Source organism: Somniosus microcephalus, chromosome 9 (genome assembly GCF_052327205.1).
Source record: "Somniosus microcephalus isolate GS21.2 chromosome 9, FLI_Smic_1.0, whole genome shotgun sequence".
In the NCBI taxonomy this organism is placed as follows: Eukaryota; Metazoa; Chordata; class Chondrichthyes; order Squaliformes; family Somniosidae; genus Somniosus; species Somniosus microcephalus.
The window spans coordinates 118,730,724-118,753,588 of NC_140995.1; the positions used below are offsets into that span (position 1 = coordinate 118,730,724).

Consider the following 22,865-nt stretch of genomic DNA (forward strand, 5'->3'; position numbering starts at 1 on the left):
ACAGATGGAAAGTACTCATTTAGTACCTCAGCCATGCCCTCTGCCTCCATGCATAGGTTTCCATTTTGGTCCCTAATTGGCCCCACCCCTCCTCTTTCTAACCGTTTACGATTTATATGCCTATAGAAGACTTTTGGATTCATTTTTATGCATAACTGTTAACTTTCTCTCTCGGCTCAGTTCAGCAGCCTCGATCTCTTTTCCCCACCCCCTCCCTATTGTTGGTAATATTTAACATTAAACCATCATCAGCCATGTCCATTATTACTTAAATTTAAAGCTCGGTGAATGCTAATTGTTGACAAACTCCAGGAGATTTCGTTTCTCCAGCGCACCAGCTACATGTGAGGAACCCGGAGATGAGCCGGACCCCACCATCAAATCACATCGGTGAACAGAAACTTGTTAGAAATTACTGGAAACCACGAGTATCTTTACTTCTAATAATTACAAAGATGATTTATTTCACTAACAAACCACATTAATATATCAGTGACTGCTAGCTACGAAGTCCGGCGAGAACAACCAAGAAACCATTGGAACCGCGCATGCGCAACTACTTTATGTTGTTGACAGCAGTCGCGCGTCCAAAGAGAAATAGCAGCATGTCTTCGCACAGTGTAATAATGGGCCTTTCCTCTGCTCTCTCTTCAACCTGAAATTCATTGCAACGCATTTGATTTTTCTGACCCATATTTCTTACAAAGTTTACATTTTCTTCCAAGTAGTTTTTACAGTTACTCACTTTGATCCCTTCAACAGTTTTCTCACACGCACCACCCCTACTTCTATGTCCAATATGTTTATTGAAAACTCCACAAAAATTGCTCCAACTTTGGTGGCCGTGCCTTCAACTGCCTAGGCCCTAAGCTCTGGAATTCCCTACCTAAACCTCTCCGCCTCGCTATCTCTCCTCCTTTAAGATGCTCCTTAAACCCTGCATATTTAACCAAACTTTTGATCATGTGCCCTAATATCTCCAAGTGGCTCAGTGTCAAATTTAGTTTGATAACGCCCCTGTGAAGCACCTTGGGATGTTTTACTATGTTAAAGGCATCTATATAAATACAAGTTGTTGTTGTTAAAGAGTGGCCGGATCACTTGGAAATGGAGTCCAGCATGAATGAGTGTCTTTGGGAGAAAAGGGAAGAGGGGGGGGGGGGGGGGGGGGAAACACTCAAAGCTTTGTTTATATCGCTGCCCGCCATCAACAAAAACATTGCAACTTCTAGATCTGCAAGCAACACCTGAATCATGCATTTTGAAGTTCACCTGTGGTGATATCTACATGTGTTTCTACCGGACCTACCGTTTTGTACATTTTAAACTGGGAGTTACATTTAGAGCTGAACAGTTTTTCAGAGCCTGATGAAATAAACGTTTGTTTCGCTATATAGGTGAGCAGCAGGAAATCGTTGAAAAGGAAGCCATACAACTCTTTGTTGCTCTTTGTTTTGTAAAGTTTTCCACTGTGCAGCAGCTTCCGCGGTCCCAAGCAGTTTGTTATGGAGTTGAAAACAATGTGCTAAAAAACAAGCACACAAAAATGTTAAATTAACCAACAAATTATAGCTATAGCAAAATGCAAATTACATGTTGTTGTTAAAGAATGGCTGGCTTGCTTGGAAATGGAGTCCTGCGTGAATGAGTGTCTTTGGGAGAATAGAACATATAATTGGCAAATGAAGTTCAACACAAATAAATGTGAGGTATTACATTTTGGTAGGAAGAATAGGGAGGTCACTTATCACTTGGAGGGTGAGAGTCTGGGTGGGGTAGAGGAGCAAAGGGATCTCGGAGTACAAATACACAAATCACCAAAAGTAACGACACAGGTTAGCAAGGCCATAAAAAAAGCAAACCAAGCACTAGGGTTTATTTATTTATTATTATTTATTTAAAAAATTTTTTTTTTTTTTTTTTTTTTTTTAAAAAGAGGGTTAGAATTGAAAAGTAGGGAAGTTATGCTAAACCTGTATCGAACCTTGGTTAGACCACACTTGGAGTACTGCGTACAGTTCTGGTCGCCATATAAAAAGGATATAGAGGCACTGGAGAGGGTGCAGAGAAGATTTACAAGGATGATACCAGAAATGCGAGGGTATACATATCAGGAAAGGATGAACAGACCAGGTCTCTTTCCTCTTGAAAAAAGGCTGAGGGGTGATCTAATAGAGGTCTTTAAAATGATGATAGGTTTTGATAGAGTGGATACAGAGTGTGTTTCCACTTGTGGGGAAGAGAATAACTAGAGGCCATCAATATAAGATAGTCACCAAGAAATCCAATAAGGAATTCAGAAGAAACTTCTTTACCCAAAGAGTGGTGAGAATGTGGAACTCGCTACCACAGGGAGTGGTTGAAGCAAAAAGTATCAGTGCATTTAAGGGGAGGCTAGACAAGCATATGAGGGAGAAGGGAATAGAGGGTTATGCTGATAGAGTTAGATGAGGAAAGACGGGAGGAGGCTCGAGTGGAGCATAAACGGCGGCATGGACTGTTTGGGCCGAATGGCCTGTTTCTGTGCCGTATATCCTATGTAATGATTTGGTGTTTCTTACAGGCACTCTCCAGAGACTGAGCATGCCTTGAAAGCAGGCCGGAATTACTGAATAAATGAATGTGATTAGCTTTCAGTTGCTGAAAGCAGGAGTCCACTCAAATTTCCAAGTCCGACTTTCAGGAATCCAATATTGGACTCAATTTTAAGTCTGCCGCTTTTTGATATATCGACCTGCCTACCTGTCTCCTCACCGTGTCTCTAAATGCCCTCTCTCTCTAGAAACGCATCTAACTGTCTATTCAACTATTTATACTTTCTGCTTTAAATGTCCTTTCCTTTCAAACTCTTACCTTTTGTTCAAGGACTCAATGCATTGTCCTACCCGTAGGTATTTTCAGCCCCCCCCACCATATATACTGAGAATGCAGGGACTGAGATTGGATGTGCAATTACTTTTTCCAGAGCGTGATGGACTTGTGGAACAGGATTCCGGAGGTGGTTCTGAGGATTGACTCTTTGCAGTCCATCAAGACTTTTGGAAAATGAGGTGATCACGACATATGAAAGGTAAGACTAATTATTCTGGGAAATAGTGTGTTTGAGGCATCCTCGAAATTGCCTGATCGCCAGTGAGGAGCTGGAGAGCAACTTTTAATAGAGGACTCCGAAATTGGCTACTCCAAGGAGGTGGGTGAGGGGAGTAGAGAGAGAAAAGGCTGATCCATGGGAATGAGATCAGACAAAAATGGGGCTGATGATCTTTCTCATTCTGAATACATGAAACACTTTGTAAATGTCACAGTCTAGCTATATTCACATTTTTCAAGAGTTTTCTACTGGCAGAATTCCAAACTTCATTTCTAACCAGCTGCAACTCGGATGGCATTCCCCACAGATAGTCAGGCAAGACCAATTTCCCTCAGAGTCTATTAGAAAGGCAGTAGGTATAAGTCGGAAGATCTGCAATTTATGGCGCTTATAAAGATCCATCTAGTGGTAGAAGTGTGCTGCTGCAGGTGCCACAATGTGGCAGGTAGCTCTGTAAGTCTGATTGCGGTAATTACAGAGGAGTTTCCCTGCTGTCTGCCACAGGGAAAGTCATCGCAAGAATCCTCAATCACCTTCTCCCAGTGGCTGAAGAGCTCCTCCCAGAGTTGCAATGCGGATTCTGCCCACTAAGGGGCACAATGGACATGATCTTCACCGCACGACAATTACAAGAGAAATGCAGGGAACAGCACTAACCGCTGTACATGGCCTTGTTTGATCTCACAAAGGCCTTCGACACTGTCAACCATGAGGGATTATGGAGCGTCCTCCTCAAATTTGGCTGTCCTCAAAAGTTTGTCACCATCCTCCGCCTGCTTCACGACGACGTGCAAGTCGTGATCCTGACCAACGGTTCCACCACAGACCCAATTCACGTACGAACCGGGGTCAAACAAGGCTTGTCATCGCACCAACGCTCTTCTCGATCTTCCTTGCTGCAATGCTCCATCTCACCCTCAGTAAGCTCCCCACTGGAGTGGAGCTAATTTACAGAACAAACGGGAAACTGTTCAACCTCCGTCGCCTCCAGTCCAGATCCAAGGTCGTCCCATCCTCTGTCGTCGAATTACAGTATGCAGACAACGCTTGCGTCTGCGCTCACTCGGAGATCGAACTCCAAACCATCGTCAACACCTTCACCGAAGCGTACGAGAGCATAGGCCTTACACTAAACATCCGTAAGACAAAGGTCCTCTACCAACCTGCCCTCGCCACACAGTACTGCCCCCCGATTATCAAAATCCACGACAAGGCCTTGGACAACGTGGACCACTTTCCATATCTCGGGAGCCTACTGTCAACAAGGGCAGACGTCGACGACGAAGTCCAACACCGCCTTCAGTGTGCCAGTGCAGCCTTCGGTCGCCTGAGGAAGAGAGTGTTTGAAGACCAGGACCTCAAACCCGGCACTAAGCTCATGGCCTACAGAGCAGCGGTGATACCCGCCCTGTTGTATGCCTCAGGGACATGGACCATGTACAGCAGGCACCTCAAAGCACTAGAGAGGTACCACCAACGCTGCCTCCGCAAGATCCTGCAAATCCATTGGCAGGATAGGCGCACCAACGTCAGTGTTCTTGCTCAGGCCAACATCCCCAGCATCGAAGCTTTGACCACGCTCAATCAACTCCGATGGACGGGTCACATTGTCCGCATGCTCGATGCGAGACTTCCAAAACAAGCGCTCTACCCGGAGCTCCGGCACGGCAAGAGAGCCCCAGGTGGGCAGAGGAAACACTTCAAGGACACCCTCAAAGCCTCCTTGAAAAAGTGTAACATCCCCATCGACACCTGGGAATCCCTGGCCCAAGACCGCACAAAGCGGAGGAGAAGCATCGAGAAGGTGCCGAACACCTTGAGTCTCTTCGCCGGGAGCAAGCGGAAGCCAAGCGCAGGAAGTGCAAGGAGCGCACGTCAACCCAAGCATCCCACCCACCCGCCTGCCCCACCTGTGACAGAGACTGTAGGTCCCGCACTGGACTCATCAGGCACCTGCAAACTCATTTTTAATGTGGAAGCAAGTCATCCTTGGTTCCGAGGGACTGCCTAAGAAGAAGAAGAAGAAGAATGGGAAAATCCAATTGCGATGTAACCAAGAGCCATGTCAGAATGGCGATGTCCAAATAAGGAGTGCACAACATACATAGTAAATTTAATATATTGCTCATTAATCTGCAGGGTTGCACACCAAGCATTAAATTCAGATCAAGCAGAGGTAGAGGGTGGAGGGAAAACTGGTCCATGGTGGAGAGGGGAGAAGGAGGCAGACAGAAGGGGAAGGGAGAGGAGGGAAGCAGAAGGAGGAGGGCAAGGGAGAAGAGGAGGAGGTTGCAGAGGGGTACAGGAGATGGGGAGGGAGGAGGTTGGGGAAAGGGGAGATGGACAGAGCAGGGGGAGAAAAAGATGAAAAAGTGGAGACGGAGAGGGGCGACGGGAGATGAAGAAGCACCAGAACTGTTTGGGGTGGAAAGGCAATGAACAAAAAAGTAGAGGAAGGGGGATGAAAGCCCCCACTGGTGAGTGGGTTTGCAAAGGAGGAAGTGTTGTCCGGTGATGGTGTGGCAGACAGCTAAACTGCTGCTCAGTATTGAGCAGGGGTGAGGAGCAGTATACAGGGGGGGAAGTGAGTGGGAGTGGTTGGGAATGCCAGGAACTCAGGGTCAATGCCATCAGCGACGATCAGCTACCCATTCAGAATATGTGCAGGACAGTGACGGGGATAGCGCAACAACTTGTTGATGGGAGCTCAAAGGCAGTACTGCCTGGAAGTGGGGGGGGGGGGGAAGAACTCCTCCTCTCTTCCTGTGGACAGAGGGAGGAGATAGGCAGCAATGGGACAACATTGCATGTGCTGGTTACAAATCACTGCTGGCGGGGTGTGGGGGTGCTGTGGTGGTGGTCCTACATTGGGGATGGCAGAATTGGAATCAATGGCACTCAGGGTGGGGGGGGGCGGTTTATGGGAATCGTTACCAGGTTAGATTTTCTAAGGGGGCCGGAAGAGTGAACATTGGATGCATCCTTTCATGAAATGGAATTTTTTGGGGTTACTTAGTGACTTCACTGGAGGAACTGCAGGCTGCCTGACTGTTTAAAATTTCTGCAGCAGTATTGTGTTTGAAGCTAATTTAGCATTGCAGACGTTTATCCGAGTAATTTAACATTTAAAAACCCGCAAGGATCTGTTGACATAGGGCTTTTCAATGCATTTTGAAATGGTTTTTTAATATAATAGTCAGATATTCAATTTGAACTTCTTTGCACAATCTAATTGGCCAGATCTAACACTGAACAAGACTTGAATTTAGACACATAGAAACATAGAAGATAGGAGCAGGAGTAGGCCATTCGGCCCTTCGAGCCTGCTCCGCCATTCAATGAGATCATGGCTGATCATCCAAATTCAGTACCCTGTCCCTGCCTTCTCCCCATATCCCTTTAGCCTTAAGAAATATATCCAACTCTTTCTTGAATATATTTAATGAACTGGCCTCCACCACCCTCTGTGGCAGAGAATTCCACAGGTTCACCACTCTCTGGGTGAAGAAATTCCTCCTCATTTCAGTCCTAAATGACTTACCCCTTATCCTTAGACTATGACCCCCTGGTTCTGGACTCCCCGGCCATCAGAAACATCCTTCCTGCATCTAGTCTGTCCAGACCTGACAGCATTTTATAGGTTTCGATGAGATCCCCTCTCAATCTTCTAAACTCCAGTGAGTATAAGCCCAATCGACACAATCTCTCCTCATACGTCATTCCTGCCATCCCAGGTATCAGCCTGGTGAATCTTCGCTGCACTCCTTCCATGGCAAGAACGTCCTTCCTCAGGTAAGGCGACCAAAACTGCACACAATACTCAAGGTGCGGTCTCACCAAGGCCCTGTACAACTGTAGCAAGACATCCTTGTTCCTGTACTCGAACCCTCTCGCTACGAAGGCCAACATACCATTTGCCTTCTTAACCGCCTGCTGCACCTGCATGCTTACCTTCAGCGACTGGTGCACAAGAACACCCAGGTCTCTTTGCACTTCCCCTTCTCCCAATCTATTGCCATTCAAATAATAATCTGCCTTCCTGTTTTTGCCACCAAAGTGGATAACCTCACATTTATCCACATTATAGTGCATTTGCCATGTTTCTGCCCAATCACCCAACCTGTCCAAATCGTACTGGAGTTTCACGACATCCTCCTCACAGCTTACCCTCCCACCCAGCTTTGTCTCGTCTGCAAATTTGGAGATATTACATCCAATTCCCTCGTCCAGATCATTAATATATATTGTGAACAGCTGGGGTCCTAGGACCGATCCTTGCGGTACCCCACTAGTCACTGCCTGCCACTCGGAAAACGACCCGTTTATTCCAACTCTTTGCTTTCTGTCCGCCAACCAGTTCTCTATCCAAGTCAATACCTTGCCCCCAATCCCATGTGCCTTAATTTTGCACGCTAATCTCTTATGCGGGACCTTATCGAAAGCCTTCTGAAAGTCCAAATACACCACATCCACTGGTTCTCCCTTATCTATTTTACCAGTTACATCCTCAAAAAATTCCAGTAGATTAGTCAAGCATGATTTACCTTTTGTAAATCCATGTTGACTTTGTCCTATCCTGTCACTGCTTTCCAAGTGCTCTGCTATTACATCTTTTATAATGGACTCTAGCATTTTCCCCACTACCGATGTCAGGCTTACCGGTCTATAATTCCCCGCCTTTTCTCTACCACCTTTTTTGAATAGTGGGGTAACATTAGCTACCCTCCAATCCATGGGTACCGTTCCAGAGTCTATAGAGTTCTGGAAGATGACCAGCAATGCATCTACTGTTTCTAGGGCCACTTCCTTAAGTACCCTGAGATGTAGATTATCAGGCCCTGGGGATTTATCGGCCTTCAGTCCCATCAATTTTCCTAACACCATTTCCCTACAAATACTGATTTCTTTCAGTTCCACCCTTTCATCAGGCCCTATGTTCCCCGGCATCTCTGGGAGGTTATTTGTAACTAAGGTAACTAAGAAACAAGCAGATGTCAGAAGTGAAGGCTATTGATTTTTCAAGGTTAGTGCACATTAATCTAAATAAATGCCTTAGTTACAAAGGTCTCACTGACTGATTGCTGTGTTACGGCTTTAGAAAGAATCGGATTACCGAATTACAACCGCAATCCCCATCTACAAACTTAACTTCACAAATAAAATAGCAAAGTGACACATTTTTCATCTGGCGTGCCCAGTGCTGCTTGGATGGATTTTGACTGGATAATGAGAGAGAATTATTTTGGGCAGGTCAAATAAAAAGAAAAAAAACTCTACAAATGCTGGAAATCTGTAATAAAAATAGAAAATGATGGCGATACATAAGAAATAGGAGCTGGAGTAGGCCATTTGGCACTTCAAGCCTGCTCCGCCATTCAATAAGATCATGGCCGATACACAGCAGGTCAGTCAGCAGCTGTAAAGGGGAAAGAGAAGTTAACATTTTGGGTGTAAAACCTCAGAACGGGCTCTGTTCTGATGAATGTTTTACACTTGTAATATGAACCTGCCTTTTCTATTTATACATGCTGAAGGACACCGTATATCGTCACCATTTTTGCTTTGGGCGGATCAATCCTGAGCACAGAACATGTATTAACCTTTACAGGAGGGCAGAATAATGCATTCATGAATCATGGTTTGTCCAAACTAATGCTTAAGGAATTTTTAAAAACACAGAAAATGATGGAAATCCAAACATGCATTAATATTTCAGCTGTAATCCTGCATCAGAACCTGAAATGTGAACCATTTTTTTCTCTTTCCGATGGTACTCAATCTGTGTCTATATCTTTTCAAATTCTTTTAATTTCAAATTTCCAGCATCTATTGCTTCCTTTTTATCTCTAATAGTTTGGGATTAATGGGTAATAACAATAAAGTAAGAAATTTCAATATTGAGGTCAGGTATGATATTGAATCTTTAATACACAGTGTGCACAGGTTAGTGAAGGTTCCCATACTGTAGACACTGTATACCAGTAGTTTGAGGTTATCTAGGTATGCACTGGGGAACTAACAACAGACAAGCTGTCAGGGACCTCGTCTAATGACCGTACATTGTGGTTAGTGAGTTTAGGCAAGCTGGTCTTCTGGCCTGCACACATCGTGGCCAAGGTTAAGCAGTGTGGGAGAGAAATGCAATGAAAATGTAATCAGCTTTCCCTTCAAGTAATAGAACAGAAGATGCAGTTTCTGGCACAACATACAGGTAAGAAACAAGTATTCTCCTGTGCACTGCAAAATGCAATTGGAAGGTGGAGTGCCGGGCAGTAGCAATCACTTGGAGGCAAACTCTTCTGATGAATCTGAGTGGCAGTCAGATTAAATTAATGAATTTTCTCTTTCAATTACAGAAAGGTGTTGAATGGTAGCAAATCCCTACCTGCCCCCATCAAGAAGGCTGTTAAACAATTAAACTAATACTGATCATTTGCAAACCAGACTACAGAAGTGACCCGTGCATCCTCACCTCTGCCAGTCCGTCACATTGAACACGTGACTGAATCCACTCCAGCCTGTCAGAATTTTCCTTCTCACGCACACCTTCATTCACTTGGGAACACAGCTCCTCTGCGCGCTCCAATGCCAACTTCAAATGGCTATGGTCTGCGTGGATCTCCGGAGTGTTTTCCAAAATCTGCAGATATTGTGAAATGAGGTATCAATAGGAATTAGGACATGCTGTGGTCTGCTCTGAATATTCCTGCATAATCCAGATGTGAAGATCTAATTTCTTATCAAAATATTTGCACTTATGTAATGCCTTATCACAGAAACATTTCAAAGAGCTTTATACAATAAATTACATTTTTGAGTTAAGTGACTGGCTTGTCAGTAAGATCTTCTAGTCAATATCCTTCTCTGGCACTATAACACATCACAGGCACAACTGCCAACATTTCTATTTTCTTTTGCATTGAAGTCCTTTTCAGAAGTAAGTTTTCATAGAAATACTCCATAGAAGCCTGTTGGAATAAGCTCTTTTAACAATGACCCAGTTGTACAATTCCTTTGTTACAAAATGAATGTGAAACTTCCTTTCATGTTAGTCAATTGTAAACTGAAAAATAAATCATCTCAGGCATCATTCTGTGAGCCTTCCCTGGAGTAATCCTTAAAAAGTCCATAAAGTTCTGTTAAATTACATTTGGCATTTTCATGGAGTCAGAATATTGGTTTACCCCAGATATTTTATTAACTTATGTGATCTGCTTAAGATGACATTCAAAGAAAATGTCAGCATTTCAATGAGGTCATTAGAACACAAGCATTTTTATGAACATGAAAAGCCCAGCTGGCCCAATGAGCCTGTCATTTTCTCTCTGATCTCAACCCATCTACCTCTCTTTCAATATCATTCAATCTTTTCCCTTCTCACATTGAACTGCCTCTTAAATCCATTTATACTATTCACTCAGATTTGGTAACCTATTTCACAAGTCATTATCTTCTGTGTAAAAGTGGACTCCTCTTAATTTAACTTCCCAATTTCTAAAGTTGTTACTTTTCTGGCATCTGTTTAGTTTGGATTCTGTGTTTTGTCTCTCATAGTTTCAACTACTCAGGCTGGTTCTCTTATTGCAAGAACAGAATCGTAGACCCACAAAAGCTGGGTCTACGATTCTGCCACCTAGATTAAGAGAGTGGACTTAGCAGTGTAAACATTGGGAGCCAGCTCCTGGATGTGAATCTTCTGGAATCTGGACTAAGTGAGTGCCAATGTGAAGGCAGCTTAACCTGTGACCTTCAGTTGGAGATGGCTATGCTGCTGAAGTCAAATAGATTTATGGAAAGTCAAATTTCAGAACACACAACACCCAGGTGTGTTTTAATAAATAGTTTGTTTTAACAGCATTTAAATATACAATGTCAGTATTTATAGCAATGAATAGGTTTTTAAAAACATGGTATAACTGAAAGGCTGACTACTAATTTTATGCTGCAACACTAGAAACTATTGTGCAAGAATGCACTCACATTCTTAATAATAAGTGGATAACGTGTAATCCTCTGCATAGGCTTCAGTAAGAAGCTGGAAAGTGGCATCCCTTTACATCGAGGGTCAGAGGCCAATTTCTGTGGGGAAAAAAGTGCAGAAATTACTGAAAAGAATCAACACAGATAGCACTTGGTTATGGTCATTAACTGAATATACTTAAATCAACACCTTTCAGATAAGAAAAAAGAAGCTAAATCTTATTAACATTGGTCCACGTTTCTTCTCAGCATATAGAGATGATTTGGACTTGGGCATAGGGAACGCAATCTCAAAATTTGCTGTCGACACAAAGGTAGGTTTAGCAATCAACAAGGAGGACTGTAAAAGACATTAGGAGGACCAAGATAGGTTAGTTAAATGGGCAGACAAGTGGCAGATGCAATTCAATGTGGATGAATGAGAGGTAATACATTTTGGGAGGAAATAAAAGGAATGGGATTATACATTCAATTGAAAGACTAACGGGTGTGGATGAATATAGGGGTTCAAATATATAATTCCATGAAAGTGCAAGTGTGGGTAGATAAAGCCATATCATTTTGGGTTTTATAAATTGAAGCAGAGTAAAGCTCAAATAAGTGATGATAAATTTGTACAAAACACTAGTTAAACCACAGTTAAAAGTATGTTGAAAGGACATTAAAGCCAGTGTAGTGTGGGTTGACCCCGATGATGCCAGGGATGGGAAACTATAGCTTTGAGGAGAGACTTGAAAAACAGGGCATATTTCCACTGGAACAGAGAAGGCTGAGGAGATTAAATAGATGTTTTTAAAATGATCAAGTGTTTGATAGAATGAATGGGGAAATACTACTTTTTCTGGTTGGGGAAGCAGTGACAAGGGTTGTCAATACAGAATTATTAATAAGAGAGTGAGGAAAGAGATTGGGGGATATCTCTTCATACAGTGGTTGGTGGAGCTTTGAATGCTTTACCACAGGGAATGGTTGAAGCAGGGACCATTATATCCAAAAAATGAATAAATACTTGAAATTAAGAAAGGTACACAGTGCTATTGGGATAGCATAAAAGAGAGGTTAGTTTTGAATTGTTGTAGCTGGCACAGACATGATGGGCTAAATGTCTTTTCCCCTGTGCTGTAAACGTCTATGGTTTTATCAGACATACATGTATTTGGAATAGAAATGACTTGTGCTATGTTAAACTGCCTTGTAAGTTTCCCTGATGAATGAGTGAGTTTATGCAGTGCACAAATGGGTTGTCAGTTCTGTGCTGAATTACCTGATCACAGTCAGTGCAGTGGTAGGAGCACTCATTTTTGCATGAGCATTCTTGGGTGACAGACAGGGACACGGTGGCAAATCAGCCAGGCTACCCACTCCTAATCCCACTACAAAGGGCATGTGCATGAATGTTGGATGAAGACAGGATTGGGCTCGGCTGTAATGTCCCATGCATAAATAATGTCCGCTTGAGCATGGTACTGAAAGATACCATGTAACCAGTCCCCAGCAAAGAGCTGACAGCATTAGGAAGAGTGGGGAGGGGGAAGAAACAGGAAAAAAATAACTCATGGAGTGTATGCACAAATCACTAACTACTGTATTAGCTCTCATCACTTTACAAATGACTGGAAAAATTATAAAGAGAATGCTCCCCTGGTGGTTCAATGATAAATGCATTATCGATCATGAATATAGACGAGGAAAATCCCAGGTTCAATTCTTGACCTATGCCGAGATTGCTGATCTCAACCAGATAGCAGTGTGGATGCCAGAATAGGCCTCAGCACCCAAAGATAAATCCTGCTCTTGATCCCCATCTAGTAATCCCTGCTTGAGTGAAGATAAGATTTGGTATGTCTCTGATGGCCAAACGGCCTGCAGAAAACTCCTCCTCTACTTAAAGAAAATGATTAAAGCTACTGATACAGTAGTATTTCTGTCTAACTATGTTGTCCTTTGGAGACAATCCAAGATTTTAAGCTGTTTCTATTCTAGAACCATCAACATTGTGGAAACATTAGTAATAAAATGTGTGCATTCATGCAGTTGCAGTGCAGAAGGGTTCTGTCTTTCTATCTATGGTGGTTCTGTCTTGGTCTCTTTATTTGTGATTGTCTATGATTACTCAGCCTTTCATCCTGTTGTACAGCAGTATCCCACTCCCCAGCCAGATCCATCCTACCATCTTACATCAAATTCCCTGACTCTATCACCTCAACACTCCTTACACCCATTCCCAACTCTTGCTTTCAAACAGAGCGAACACACATCTTCATGTTCCCTCAGTATTCAATATTTAATTTTTGGTCTCCTCTGATGGCTTAGCAAGTTTAACCCAAATATAAATAATGGCCATTTGAACAGGTTCCAGATGGCGCCCAGCACCCATTGCAGCCCATCAAAAATTCTGCTTTCAAGAGAAGAGCAGAGGAGAGAAGAAAATTGGCAACATTCAGGTTATCAAAAATTGCCACCGGAAACTGGTGCCTACTTATGCAATGATATCTAAGCTGTGCTTTGTCACTCTGACAAATAACTGTGATTTTACAGGAAAGTTTGAAAAAACTTAAAACCTTTTGTGAATTTGAGTACTGCTGTGAATAATAATTTCAAATAAATGAATTGCTTTTCTGTCTGACTCTGAGCAGGACAATCAACAGAGTTCGTAAGAAAAATAAGCCTTTCCTTACTTTTCCTTCCAGTCTCAACTTGAGAGTCTTTTAAGCAGCAGGTCTGGGTTCTGAATAGTTTTAGTATGCTTCTTTCTTTCAGCGCACCCATACCACTGCTAAAGCATGCTTGACACCTACTTACTTCCAGCCTTTCAGAGTGAAAATTTTTGTGCATGTACATGATTGGGAGCTGATTTCTCCCATGCATGTGAAGAATTAAGTATTCCCATAGCACAGAGCAGCACATAATATAGGTAGTGCCATTTCTGTGCCCTCTGTGGGAAAAGGAACATTTAGAAAGATAGAATAAAAATTTCAGACATTCCAATTCACCCTTATTTGCAACGATCATCCACATTTTTAATATACATATATGCTTATCTCATAACTTAGTTTATGGTATATTTTGTATTAAAAATAAACAAGGACAAGCCAAAACGTCTAGCTTCTAAGTCCCTGGCAATTTGGTTACAGTTCCCACCTTAAGCACTTTATCTCGGTGACATTTTTCTCAACTTTAAGGTCTGCTATGTTCTAGGACTAAACTAAGAAGCAGCTCGATTTCTCAAGAGTGATACAACAAGAATACGGTCTACTTCTTTTATGTAAAACTGGAAAGACAGTGACATCGATTTAGTTGATGAGACTCCACCAAACCAATTTTAGGAAATTCAACCAAACTAGGGCCTGAGTGTAGGACTAGGAGTCGAACCAAATACCTTAAAAAGCCATAGTTTATCTTGTCATAATGTGCGATGAAGATTGGGCGTCATAAGATACATTTTGCATAATTTAATTGAAGGCCCTTTAATATAACACTATCTCCCAAACATGGAGGACAAACAAGTGTATCAGCTGTCCAGGTTTGAATTTCACAAATTGATCATAGGGTAAGAAAGCAAACCTACTTCCCCAAGACTTGCATGCTCTCCCAGCCTTACATGGCCAAAATTTAAGTTTTAATATAGGCTGGTAAAACAGAGCAAGGAATAGGCTTACAAAACTTATCGATATAAAATATGTTGGAATGTTTCTCAAAGACAAAGAAAAATCCTCTTTCCATACCTTAAGATAATCTTTAAATTCTGTCTCTTCATCAGTTTTCTGCTGAAGTATGGATGCCCCATTCAGCTGACAACTGCAAAACCGGATGTAAGCCTGCATGTGTGACAGCTCTGCTGCCAGGATGTCTCCAATCATCTGCACTGGCATCTTCTCCCCACCAGTCTTCTTCCTCACACGCAGAGCCCTAGAACCACGGATAATGAAACTCAGGCATTTGTCGTATAACCCAAAGTAAATGAAGCAGAAACACTACCAGGAGTTCTTATACAAGATAAAAATCTAGGGTGTGCAGTGACCACATTCTGAAGAGTATGATCCAGAAACCTCTCATCCTCTCTGATGCTGAGGAGTGTGGCCTATAGCTACTCAGGCACAGAGATCCTCTACTTCAGAGTCTTGATTTTCTGGCACTTAGTGCAAATGTGCTGCCCCTGAATATACTGTGAATCCACGATGGCCCACATATTGCACTTCATGCTTATCATGAGGGCTCCCTACACTATCAATCCTCTGTATCTTACTTAAAAATTTAGTGTTAGCTTGAATTCCCAATAATACCAAACTTTACTTACTCACTTCACACAAGTATGAAATATAAGAAATTCCTATCCAACTGCACCTCAAGGCTGAATTCCTGCTGAAACTCCACACTCTTCTGGCTTCTCGCAGATTGTCCAGCAGGCTATTCCACTGGGAGGACATCACCCTTAAGCCCAAATTCTGTTTTAATCCAATCTTCATACAGGTGCAACTGGAGAGTGAAGAAGTCTGGGAACCTTTGCTGATTTCCCACTCTACTCACGCTCACTCAACCCAGCACACTGAGGCTAATTGAAGCACCCCCACTGCTACCCCAGTTGAGATCAGCAAACTCACCACACACCTGGAATTGAACCTGGGAACCTCTGATCTTTATGACTTAGTAGTCAGCACCTTGTGCATTGTGCCTTTACCCACTAGGCCATCAAACGAGCTTACACATGACGGCCTGGTGTTTCTGCTGTGTTATGCTGTTTTTTCAGCGCAATTTGTCCGAAACCAGTGCAAAAGATTGCGGAATTTCAAGTGCAAATTATGTCTAGCACAAATCGAGTTCCCGTGATCGTTTGCGCTAGTTTAAAAAAACATTGTGCTAGAATACGGCCCCACCCACAAAACTGGCCACACCCCCATATCAAATTAATCACCATTATGAGTTTCTGTTAATTGCGCTCATTGGCGTGCCTTTGAGGAGGCTCTTAAAATTACTTTTTTTTTTAGGCGCAAGGACACGTTTTAAAAGCTTTTCAACATAATTTTTTTAAATTTACGAAGAAACTGTCTACTGTACACCAATATAACTAGCAAATGATTTGGTATAGTTTTTTTTAAAGTCGTTTTCAGTCATTTAAAATTGTGTTACTAACAGGTGGTGGACTAGACACTGACCAAAAAATGTTTATTTTTTTGTGATAGACCATTTTCAGCTGGATTAATAAAACTGCACCAGGTTACCACTCTTAAATATAGCAAAGGATATTTTTTTTAAACAACTTAAAAAAATGACATTCTAAAACGTTGCCTGATTGCACTGGTTCATAGCAGATTTTACGCTCAGCGATATACAAGTAAGTTTGAGCGGAAACTGTAAAAAAAAAACACTTCTCAAAACTAGCGCAATATGTGCTCGGATCACCGATTGCACCTAAAATGGAAATGCCAGGCCAACATTTCTAATAGCATGAAATAGCTGGTGCGCTAATTAGTAAAATGTTGGTGATTCTACCACAAAGAACACAACATAACAAAAAAGAAGCCACTTTTACAAGACGCAAGCAAGACAAGGCTCCCCGGCCAAAAACACACACACACATGCTTACTTGAGCAGCTTGGTGTTGGGCATAATGAGTTCTTTCCAGTTCACAAAGATTGTTCCCAGCTCAGTTTCTGTCAAAAGCCCGGATTCAGCCATCTGTTTCTGAAAAACCTATAAAACAGAACGTGCACGTGCATAATTCAATTCTAGAAGTGTACGGCAGAGTGTCATTTTCAAAAATCAAATTTCTCTGATGTAACTCTTCATTCCTTACTGTAAATAAAAAATGATGCCTTCCCCCCCTCCAAAAGATCAACATTTTGGTTTGCATTTCAAGATGCCACAATAAAATAAATTATTTTGTGTAAAAGCAAATTGTCCGGTAAGAACAGTGTTTGATTGCAAAATTAAATGACAGGATACTAGGAACTTCAGCTCATTCCTCGATTCAGTTGCTTCAATAAACGATTTTGTCCTGTGAAATCCCTCTACCTTACTGTGTACCATCTTCAGCCAAGAATGAGCTGCTGCGGGCAGGCCAGTGATAACTTTCTGATTTTTCACTTCTTTTGTCCCTTCCCCCAAGTGTCTGGCTGTTACTTCACATGTTCCCACAGCAGTACGGTTGAAATCAGACACCACCAGCATAGGGAAATTGAACCTGAATCCCACCACAGCTGTGGAACAATGCATTGAAACATCAAACCACCTCTCCTTTGCTCAATGTTTTATAAAATATAGTCATTCAGTTCTGCCAGTCCTTACCTCTAAAACCAGCTGCAAATCATCCATGTACCTCTCTTCAGTCTGAATCAGTTCATGGATATAACCCTGACGTTTTCTTTCCATAGGTGGCATGGTATCAAGGGACTGGAGGTCAGCGCACCCTGCAGGTTATTAGAGTTTATTATTGACTGAACCGCATGCATCATTTCAGTCTTCAACAGCATTTTATATAGTTTGAGAGCCATCAACAAAATCTATTCCGTTGTGTTCATAATGTCATATTTTTAATTTAAGGGATCTTGTATAAATATAATGCATAACTTAATAAAGATTGCTCTTGCAGCTGGTTATTCCTCTTCACAGCACATTGAAGAACTCCCAATTCTACCTCTGGAACTATACTCCAAAGTTAGATTTTGGTTTTGGAGAATTTATTTAAAAAAGGCTGATGCTGAAAATATTAAATAGCATGTACTAGAGAGGCTGCAATAGTGGCATTTTCCAGTTTATGCCCCGCCTCAGAAAGATGCACTAAAGGAAATAAGAATTGCTATAATCTGTTACATCCTTTTCCGAGTAACTATTTTGAATGATCAGATGAAACACAACATTTAGATTTTCATACAGAGAGCTGTTGGATTGTCGTAAAAACCTAACTGGTTCACTAATGTCCTTTAGGGAAGGAAACCTGGTCTGGCCTATATGTGACTACAGTCCCACACCAATGTGGTTGATTCTTAACTGCTCTCTGAAGTGGCTTAGCAAGCCACTCAATTGTATTAAACTGCTACAAAGAGTATTGCAGTAGTTCAAGGCGGCGGCCCACCATGACCTTCTCAGGGCAATAAGGTTTGGGCAATGAATGCTGGCCTTGCCAGCGACGCCCACATCCCGAGAATGAATGAATAAATTTTAAAACAGGAAACTTCCTTTTATCCGGCACAGACGGGACCGACGTGGTGCCGGTTCATCGAAAATTCCGGATAACCGAATGCTATAGTAAAAGATACGGAGCTCAGAGCTCTGTATAAAGCAACAAACCCTGTTGCTTAGCAACAGCTTCAGAACAATTGGCACAAGTTGCAAGCGTCTCTGTAGCTTAGCAACAGCTGCAGCTACATCCTTGCACAGCAACAAATGGAGTAAAAAAAGTAATAAAAGTTACCTGAACCTACCCCTGAATTTTGCCGGTTAGCCGACATTTCCGGTTATTTAGGGGCCGGTTAATCGAAAGTTTCCTGAATAATGTAACTTTTTCATTTACAGACCTAAATAAGACATTTTGAAGCCATCCACTCGAACAATGGTTTTGGATTCCAAAGCAATATTTAAAGGTCATAAGCTCAGAGTCACTGGTTTACAGTGTATGAATAAGACAAATTCCATTTTTATTACATGATTTTTACTGGTATTTTGAAATCAAGTTCCATAATTCCATCTACTCTCCATGAAAACTGAAAATTGGTGGCATTGATCTTTTTGCTTTTTTTTGGTCATTTTGTTCTTCCCACTCTGAGACATTATTGAGGGCCACATGTTACTGACCATCACATATTCAACAGATGCCATCCATGTTTAAACTATGTGGCACCTTTCTACCCCAAACGATTTCTTCCCCCTCTCAGACAATGCAGCAAAGACTGGCAAATTCATCTGCTGGAGGCAGCCCAAGTACTGACGCTTTTCCTCACTGACCTGCTACTATTCCCCTTTGTCCATTCCTCCTGTAGTCACAGACAACTACAGATTAACCAGCAAATGGAACAGGTTAAGAGCACAGCCACAATTGATTTAAAGATTTTCTTACATAAATTCTTTATCTCAAAAGTGATATGAGGTACCTTTAACTGTGAAGGTGGCAATACCAATGGTGAAGCCAATCAAAAGTGGTGTATAAATCATTCTTTTTGAGCATGTTTTTAAGTCCTTGAAATATAAGAGGGTGAGATATACACTAGTCAACCCTGCAGATTTTCCAGAAATTTGCAACTATCAAAGAGGAGTCTGGTCTATATGCAAGAGTTTGCAGCAGAACTGCATATAAAGCAGTCTCGTAAAGTACACTCATGTCCTGCTGTAAGTTAAAGGCTCATGCAGCAACATTTGACTAAAGCACAGACTTCTTTATGTTAGAGTCAGACTCAAATTTACTGCCAGTGGCAACCAGTGTGGTCGGACTGAAAAGGAGTAATCAGGATCGATGTAACATGGATATTGTGAAGATTCTATTTTGATACAAAAAAAATTCCTTCCCCCTTCATCATGGCTATGGGAAGGCGAGCAGACTGTGAATTCACTAGATGACAAGATAATTACAATGAGATGGCCATTTGGAACGTCTTATTTCTTCCCTTCAGAAAGTCCCTCCAATCCCCCATTGCTGCCTCTAATTGTTTCTTAAATGATACCAGGATTTTCATCTCCACTACTCTATTTGGAAGTCTATTCCATAAGTTGATCACTCTATTGTGTGAAGAACTTTGTGATATCAGTCTTAGATTTACCTTCTATTAATTTAAACCTGTGTCCCTTTGTCCTGGTGTCACAACTCAATTTGAAGTAATATTCTGAATAGTTTTTCTCTTCCTCTTATCTTGTAAACTTCTATAAGACCATCTCTCAGATACCTCCTTTCCAGGCTGAAAAGCCAATGTTTCTCCAGTCGTTCCTCATAACACAGACCTTTTACACTTCGGATCAGCTGTGTAATTCTTCTTTGCTGTCTCCAGTGCTTAAATGCCTCTCTTGTTTCTTAGTGATCAGAACTGGATACAATACTGAAGTCTGAGTACAGCCTGATCACAACTTCTTCTGACTTACATTCTACTCTTTTGGCTATGTAATTTAACATGATATTGGCTTTGCTAATTGCTGCTCTGCATTGGTTAGACATGTTTAGCATTGTGATCACTAGGACTTGTAGGTCTCTTTCACTCCATCTTTAGCTATTTCAACACTCATACCATTCATGGAGTATGTGTGCCATTCATTTTTCCTTCCTATGTGCAGCATTTACACTTGTTAGCATTACATTTCGTTCTGCCAATAGTCACGTACATATTTTGTTCAGCTTATTCTATAATGTCTGAGGTGCCTCCATCAATTCCACTGAGCCTTTTAGTTTGGTATAATCAGAAAATTTGACTAATCTGCATTGAGTTTCTGAATCCAAGTCATTGATGTAAATGAGAAACGGTAGTGATCCGAACAGTGAGCCTTGAACCAACCACCTCAGTATTCCCACAGGACTGTTCTTATTTTATAGGCAATGCGCCTGTGTGAATCAGGTTAAGTGATACACTTGACAATGTGAGGCTGTTCATCCAGTTCAAAATTAAGAAAACTCATCAGATATCTGATTGATACTTTAAATTATCTGATGTTGAACTGCTGCAAACATCAGTGTGTGAATTGGGCATCCTAATTGCAGTACTGACTTTCTACTATAATGATCTTTAACCAGCATATGTAATTTTAAAATTGCTACTTGGCAAAATTAAGAATCCCGTTCATTCAATGCTCTAGATTCAATGACTTCTAACATTGAAATAATAAACTGTGGTCCTTCATGGTCAATTGCTTAATTTGATGGAATCTTTTTGAGATTCAAATAAATTAGCAGTATGACAATTTGATTTTTGTTAAAAAGAAATACGTCAGCTGATTTCAGTTATTAACTTGGACAACTAATCATCAGCTGATCCATTTAGTATCTTTTTGATCGTTACTGGTTAACAAAATTTTACATTCCACATTAGAACTTAACAATTGTTCAGATACAACTCGTCTTTACATTTCCTCAGTTTAAAGGAAGGGTTTCAGATACTGAGCTTGACACGAGCAGGGCAGAGGTTGGGTACTCTGCAATGAGTGACTCACCTCCTGACCCCTCAAAGCCTCTCCAACATCTGTAAGGTTCACATCAGGAGTGTGATGGAATACTCACCACTCATCAGGACGATGCAGCCATAACATCCAGAAACCTCAACATCATCCAGGACAGAGCAGTTGCTTAATCAGTGCCCCTACCACTTGTCTCAGTATCCACCCCCTCCACCTCCAGTGTACAGTGGCTGCAGCAAGTATGATCTGCAGCGCAGCAACTCACCAAGGTTACTTCGGCAGCACCTCCATTCCTGTGACCTCTAACACCAAGAAGGATAAGAGCAACGATGTAATAGGAACACCATCACCTCCAAGTTCTCTTTCAAGTCACATACCATCCTGGGCTGGACATATAATGCCATTCCTTCATTGTCAATGGCTCAATATCCTGGAATTCCCTACCTAATACCATAGTGGGAACACTATCACCACAAGGACCACAGCGGTTCAAGGGGAAGGTCCACCACCAACTTCTCAGGGATAGGCAATAAATGCCAGTCTTAGTCACATCCCAAGAACAAATATAAAAAATACCAATGTAGATCTATTTTAGTTGTATGCAACATTTTTGGGCTTTTACACTAAATAGTTCCTTAGATTTAGTGTCACTGGCCACTCCCGTAAGTGAATCAGTGTGCCTTTAGCTGCCCGGTGAATGAGGTGATACCCAGGGGTTAATGGAAAACATCACATGCTGCCAAATGATCTCATATCAGACTATGGCATAAACTATAAACAACTGAACAAAATTATTGAACATTAAACAGGTAAATGAACTGTGCTCAGCACAAAAACATCTAGAAATAGCTAGTGGAAACCAGTTTTAACCCTGTGTGTGCTGTACCCAGCAAGAAAGAATCCAATAAATAATTAATTCCACTATTAGGTTTCAATTTTTGCTATGATCTTCACATCACAAAAATTAATGACCAATTCTGACCAGGGCTCCTCTTCCTCCTTGAATCCTGCACTCATATCTTACAAATCTTATAGTTGATACAATAGATTCTTTTTTCCTCATAATTTTATTTTCTTACCTAAATGAGATTCCAAAATCCTGTAGGTTCATTTGATCTTACTTTAAAAATGTTTTTTTTTTTTTTTTTATAAAAAGAGGGAATAACTGAACAAAGGTTATCGAGGCTTTTTTCAAATGGGGGGTGGCAGAAAGGATTTTCGGTAAATTTTGCCTTGGGTGGTAAACCTGTGGAGTGGATTTTAAAGGAAATGAAAATCAAGCAGTTTCTAGGACAGGTAGATGATCTAACCTGCTGGTTTACAGGCAAGCACTGAAGATTGAAATGACCTGCATAATCTAGGCTGACACTTCAGTGTCGTACTGAGGGCACACTGCGTTGTTGAACATGTTACCTTTTGGGTGAAATGTTAAACTAAGGTCTTTGCGGTCAGCAGCGAAGCAAAGGCGTTCACCGCTGGCCCCGAAGAAAGCTTCCCACAAAGATCTCGCGGTCTCTGTGGCGAGAAGTTCGGCTTTTCCGGCACTCAATTGAGATCAGTGTAAGTTAATGGGGAATTCCATAGTGCGAGCTGCTGTGACATCAACAAGCCGTCTAAGCAGCCAATCACAATGCAGAATTCTCTCAGACAGGGAACCAGGAATTGAAAAAGCTCCTTTTATTCTGACTTGTTAAAAATATTAGAG

The 22,865-nt window shown here is 41.7% G+C and overlaps 1 protein-coding gene across 1 annotated transcript in view; it reads right to left on the reverse strand.

Moving 5' to 3' along the window:
* The window catches only part of LOC147112631 (intersectin-2-like), a 237,843-nt gene that overhangs the window by 17,351 nt on the left and 197,627 nt on the right, over positions 1 to 22,865 (reverse strand). Inside the window, exons 28-33 of the mRNA XM_085998202.1 lie at positions 17,357 to 17,478; positions 16,656 to 16,762; positions 14,797 to 14,980; positions 11,072 to 11,170; positions 9,564 to 9,731; positions 1,310 to 1,525 (exon numbers count right to left, since the gene is read on the reverse strand). Coding sequence (XP_085854328.1) covers positions 1,310 to 1,525; positions 9,564 to 9,731; positions 11,072 to 11,170; positions 14,797 to 14,980; positions 16,656 to 16,762; positions 17,357 to 17,478 — 896 coding nt within the window. The remainder of the gene's footprint in view (positions 1 to 1,309; positions 1,526 to 9,563; positions 9,732 to 11,071; positions 11,171 to 14,796; positions 14,981 to 16,655; positions 16,763 to 17,356; positions 17,479 to 22,865) is intronic.